Source organism: Drosophila suzukii, chromosome 3 (assembly GCF_043229965.1).
Source record: "Drosophila suzukii chromosome 3, CBGP_Dsuzu_IsoJpt1.0, whole genome shotgun sequence".
NCBI classification, from domain to species: domain Eukaryota; kingdom Metazoa; phylum Arthropoda; class Insecta; order Diptera; family Drosophilidae; genus Drosophila; species Drosophila suzukii.
In genome coordinates, this window is record NC_092082.1 from 14,309,382 (window position 1) to 14,315,381 (window position 6,000).

Consider the following 6,000-nt stretch of genomic DNA (forward strand, 5'->3'; position numbering starts at 1 on the left):
GAGACCGAGACAAAACCCCGAAAATAAAAAAACAAACTGAGCAGTGCGAACCGTTTTGTAGCGTTTTGAGACCAACATCGGATCCGGATCGTCAACTTTTATGGCCAACGTCGCGAGGATTTGCTCAGTCTCCCCGAAATGGGCCAAGTTTTTCGGTGTCAGTTGGTCAAAGTGCGTGCCGAGCTGTGAACTGTGAACTAAAAGCCAGTGATCTGCGGAAAAGCGCGTTGGAAAAGCCTAGTTACGTTGAGCAGGTCAGTGCTTAAACTGCCGTTGAATTAAGAGGCTAAAGGGATTAAAATCAAAGGATTTTTTACAATAGAGGTGAGTTTTTAACGGAGAGACCTTAAAATTATAAATGTTATCATAAAAACAATTTAAGTTTTTATTGTAACATATAATTTTGTATATAAAGGATACATTTTTATATAAATAAAATATACATAGATCATGTTTTTATTTTAGAGAAAAAAGAGAAAATTTAGAGGATACATTTTTGATATTAAATATGAGAGCTTAGATATGATATGATACTATTTTCTTATAGCTATCTATTTAAAGCTTTTTCATTGTATAGTAAGCTTATACTTTAATTAAAATAGGTATTAGTAATCCATTCAGAATTTGTTTTGCAATGTCTTAAGCTTAGGCACAAAGTAATGGATTAGAAGGTTGGGTTCTAAAGTCTGATCTTCAAGGACTCAACCATAACCCTTCGTATTAGTTCTGCCAGGAACAACTGTCAATGGCCTAAACCTAAACCGGTTTAGCCACCTACCAATAGCGTATTTGGAACCGTTAGCTATTTGCAATTAATGCAGCCAAAGGAAAACGGCTCAAGGTCAGTTGAAACCGATTAACTATAATTATAAAAGCCAAGTGTAGGAGCAAAAGGCAGAAGAACAACAGCAACACGAGTGGCAAATAATGAAAGCCAAAAACCGAAACCAAAAACCCAAGAAGAAGAAGCGGCAACAACTTCAACTATTGCATAACAGTAGCCAGATACAAAAGCAAAGTGAAAAAACAATAAACAAACATGAAACAAACACCAACAAGAAGTTGAAGTAATTATAACAACAATTAAGCAAACGGCGTGCGTTTTTACAGCTAAGCGAAAAGGCAGCCAAGCATTTTGGTGGGCGAGGGGTAATCATTCGTTTCGGTGGAGGAAGGGGGGGCGGATCATATCGTTCATTAAAATGTAATCCAAGTTTAAGCGCAGACTAAAATCTTAGACAGGTGGGTTCTGCATGGGCCATAATTAAACCATCGCAACGGGTGACAGTTTTATGGCTTTGACCTTAACGCCAGACGAACGTAGTTACAAGATGATGTATCTCAAGTTGTCATTGTTCTGGCAATAGCTCCCATTGATAGGGGGGGGGAGGTATAGCTTGAGATCCAACGGAAGTAACATTATGCTTGATAGGAAGAATGAGATATGACATCGAGATTATCTTGAAATCGAATTAAATGATCCAAAGAACATTTCATTTATTTAACTAAGGTATACTTAATGTAAAGATAACTTCCTACTTAAATGTAAAGTTCTGAATACCTTGACTTTAAAACATATTTAATAGACAAACTTTGGAAACCATTAGGAATATATCCACATACAACTTATTCCTTTTAATAAGCTCTGCATTACTTAATATGTTATCGGTATATATTTACTATTATAATAAGTCAGGTTGTAAACCCCCTACAGGTACATTTTCTTAAAAACAAACTTAACAAGATCTGCAACATTTTTATACATCAAAAAACTTTATTTAACTACCTTATATCAACATCATTACTTGAACCAAGTAGCTTAACTAAGACAGTCTTGGAACATAGAAACCATTCAGTAACGACCTCTATCTTTATGATCTGCCATAAATCACGTTAAGGGCATCCCATCATCGCCAAGATCTTCTATCCATGCACATTGGCCACAATTAATTTATGAAGCACAAACTTCCTTCCTGCCAGCACGCATTTGGTGTAACCAACAAGCGGCGGACAACACTTGAGTGACCACTAGCAAGGTCACCGTGGGGCAGCACCAAGCATGACGATATGATTACGATACCGATTCGCATTCCTATAATATCGAATGGTCCCCTTGGGACCTGATCTCTATTCTTGCAGCTGCCAGTCGAGTGACGAACATGAAGATGTGCAGATTGCCCAAGCAAAGGCTGCTCCCCAGGTCGATTTTACTGATGATGCTGATGCTGATGCAGTTGCAGGTAAGGAACAGCACCTTTCACCTCTGCCTGATTGCCCAACGGAGGGGATTGCCCAAGTGGCTGGCCGATGGGAAATCTAATCTATTTAACAGTTCTTAGCATGAACTTCCTGATTAGGCCACATGAACCGTAGCCAATCGTTGGCCAATAGCCAGTTCAGCCGGTCCGCCTAACGGATATGCTCTGCTCTAATGCAGATTGCGTATCGACCGCGAGCGGAAGAAGCTTTGTCTGGCCAAAATTATGTGGCTTTGTTGCCATTGCTGCTGATGCAGCACTTTTACTGTTTTTTGTATTCTTACGCGGGCTCATAAAACCAAAGACTTGAGACACAAACTCGACCGAGTGATTTATGGCATTGCGTATGCGCCCCACGCGCCGTACGCACTTTTATAAACGCTTCTTCGTTTTTGTATCTTTTTGCAGCATCTTACCAGTGGTTTGGAACAGAGTACGGACTATTCGGTGGTTAGCAAGAAGGCAGGTGTGGCCACCACCACTTCGGCACCACCCACGCTGGTGCCACCATTGCGAATCTTCAAAGGTCGCATTCAGACCACAACTCCTTCCTCGAGGAGCACACGTCCCTTGGCCACTGGATCTGATGTGCAACCGGAATTGATAGGCATCTCTTCAAAATCATATATTTCTGGACCCACTACCCAGCCATCGAAGTTGTCCAAGAGAGCTGGTCTAGCAGGTCCTAAGAAATTCCCCAAGGATGTGCGCAATCGCAGCAGCAATGCTGTGGAGCGCAACAAACTGCAGCATGAGGTGGTGAGTAATGATTGCTTTTTTTTTAGAATCTTTAGATTTATAAATTCCTAAAAAATAGCCCGATCATGTGCCCGACTCCTCTGGCTATATACCCCATCGTATTGGCCATCCCGTGCATTTGGATTATGGTTCTACGGGAGTGGATTCAAGTGGGGCTCCCACAGGCAGCGGAGGGTATCATGCAGCGCCCTATGAAAACAACAAGTGGCAGGAGGAGTACTGGGATCAGGAATATGCAGGGCATCAGCATCAGCATAATGGAACCAGGGTTCAGCGTAAGAATTTAAGCCCATTTATTATAATACCTATATTGTAAATCTAAATTCTTTATACCTATTTTAAATATTATCGCAGACATCGAAGCGGAATGTCAAGATGACTACATGAAAATACGCATTGGTTTCAATGGCTCCTTCAGTGGCTTACTATATTCAGCTGGTTATGCCTATGATCCGGATTGCATGTACATCAATGGATCTGGTAGAGATTACTACGAGTTCTACATTCAATTAAATCGATGTGGAACCCTGGGCAAAAATTCTCTGCAAGAAGAAAGTCGCAAGAATCCCACAGTGCGTATGATTAACACTAAGCTAGATCTCAAGATTTCAAGGACTTTTTATATCTTTTAGAACTTTATGTGGAACACGGTAACAGTTCAGTATAATCCACTAATCGAAGAGGAGTATGATGAGCACTTCAAGGTTACATGCGAGTATGGCTATGATTTCTGGAAAACCGTGACCTTTCCCTTTCTAGATGTGGAGTAAGTATGGAAAACGGGTGTTATAGATTTAGATATTAATATTCATCTTCAGGGTGGCTACTGGCAATCCAGTGGTATTTACATTGAGTCCACCCGAGTGCTATATGGAGATCCAGAATGGTTATGGCATTGGAGGTCCGCGGGTGACGGGACCAGTGCGTGTGGGCGATCCCCTGACCTTGATCATCTACATGAGGAGCAAATATGGTAAATGGATTTAATCTCAGCATCTAAACTGGTCTATTAATAATGATCTTGCGAACCGTAGACGGCTTCGACATAGTGGTCAACGATTGTTATGCCCACAATGGCGCCAACAAGCGGATACAGCTCATCGATCAGCACGGCTGTCCGGTGGATGACAAGCTCATCTCACGCTTCAGGGGCTCCTGGTCCGATTCGGGAGTGTACGAGACCCAGGTGTATGCGTACATGAAGACTTTCAGGTTCACGGGGTCCCCGGCGCTCTATATCGAGTGCGATGTGCGGATGTGCCACGGAAGGTGTCCAGTAAGTTATAACTTGTTGTTTCATATTTATTAGATTTACTTATAATCTCCTGATGACTATTCGTACCTCGTTTATTTGCATATTGGAGTTTTAAAATTTGTTATTTTTTGGTTGCTAAAAAGAACGTTATATATTTTATTGTAGTTTTCTGGAAGACTTCTTTATAATATGATAATATATTAATATATTTTATTTATTTTTTAACAGAGCCAACCGTGTCACTGGAGAAATCTAAAGGCAGTGACCAAGCGAGACACCTCCAACATGACAGCCACCAATATCTCCATTCCTCCACTGTCCTCTGATGGTGAAGGACTAACCACAGAGAATCCACCTGCCAATTCCCTGTCCGAGAATGTAAATCTCTTCCAGTCGCTGCGTGTTCTACAAGAGGGCGAAACTGATGGCGATGATGTCTATGCCCATCGACAAACGAAACCCTTATCGCCACACCAAACCTGCCTGAAGACCTCCACATTTTCGGCGCTAACCGCTGGTTGTTCAGCGGTATTATGCGTGCTGACAGTAACTCTCTTCATTGCCTGTTCGAGACTAAAGCGTCGTAAGGAGTCCTCACTGTACGACTCCTACATAGCACACAAGGGACAAATCGATTGATGAAGCGCAAATGGGCCAAATGTTGGCCTTGTTCTGAGCACATTGTGTATATAGCTTATGGCCCACGAAATTCTGTTTTAGTTAGAGCTAAGTTTGCTGTAGTATTTTTTTAGGCTCTGCGTGTTAGATTTAAGATTTGATTTTGCCAACTATGATCGTGAGTGGATGGGTGGTCAGGACTCGCGGTTGCTAAAAATGATGAACATTCTTGAATTCTACGTTTCTTAATAAATAACATATTTAAAAGAGATGTTTTGAAAGGAAATCGGTATTGTTTTACTAATTTGTATATGGAATTGAATTTTTTTTTTAATTTCTTCAAGAAACCACTGAATAAATAATTCTCAGAAGGTTAATTAGTTAAGGAAATGGAATATTATTATATTCAGTGCATTATAGTGATTCTGATCAAGAATATATATATCACTGCGTTGCAAGCTTCTGACTGAAATAATTATACCCGATCATCTTTTTTTTATTCGTACTATCTACGCTACATCCAAAACTAATTTTACTCATATGTATTTTTGATCCCCCGTAAAGTGTTGCCTACTTATAGGCTGCAGTAAAAAGATTCAGTATTTGGAATTATTAAAAAATAGTTCCCGCTTTTGGGCTACTCTTTAAAATCGATTTAATATTTTCAAATCGAGTTATAACTGTGGCCTTTGGAGGCGGGTTTTTGAGTTACTGTTTATGCCGCCCCATGGGGCAGGCATAAGGAAGTCGAAGGTGACTCGTGCCACCTGTAGCACTTCCTCATGGGACCGGCTTTGTCCTCAGCCATTGACACGTCCATTTTCGGTGCTTTAGAGAGCTTGTCATCGTAGAGCCATCGAGATTTATGTGTTTTGACTGCTTTTTTGTCGGTCGTGCGCTTAGCCGCATGATTTTCGTTTGTTGTTGCCTCGAAGACTCAAAGTTTGACACAAATTTTCGACTGCGGCGCGCCGCAAAACATTGCCAAAAAGTGTTAATATGGTTGAGGACTTTTAATATTGCAAAACCACCGCCACTGCATAAAGCAACTGCGCTGCATTTTAGCATCAGCCGCAGAAATACACTGCTAATTGTGCAATTTTCGATGGC

General features: G+C 41.0%; 1 protein-coding gene across 1 annotated transcript; it reads left to right on the top strand.

Annotated features, from left to right (window-relative positions):
- Positions 1–2,055: 2,055 nt before the first annotated feature.
- LOC108019503 (uncharacterized) lies at positions 2,056–5,090 on the top strand. The gene is made up of 8 exons (XM_065864796.2): positions 2,056–2,240; positions 2,667–3,017; positions 3,076–3,292; positions 3,372–3,589; positions 3,650–3,783; positions 3,836–3,990; positions 4,052–4,293; positions 4,501–5,090. Exons 1-8 carry the CDS (start codon positions 2,160–2,162, stop codon positions 4,909–4,911), a joined length of 1,809 nt encoding a protein of 602 aa, XP_065720868.2. The 5' UTR covers positions 2,056–2,159; the 3' UTR covers positions 4,912–5,090.
- Positions 5,091–6,000: the final 910 nt, after the last annotated feature.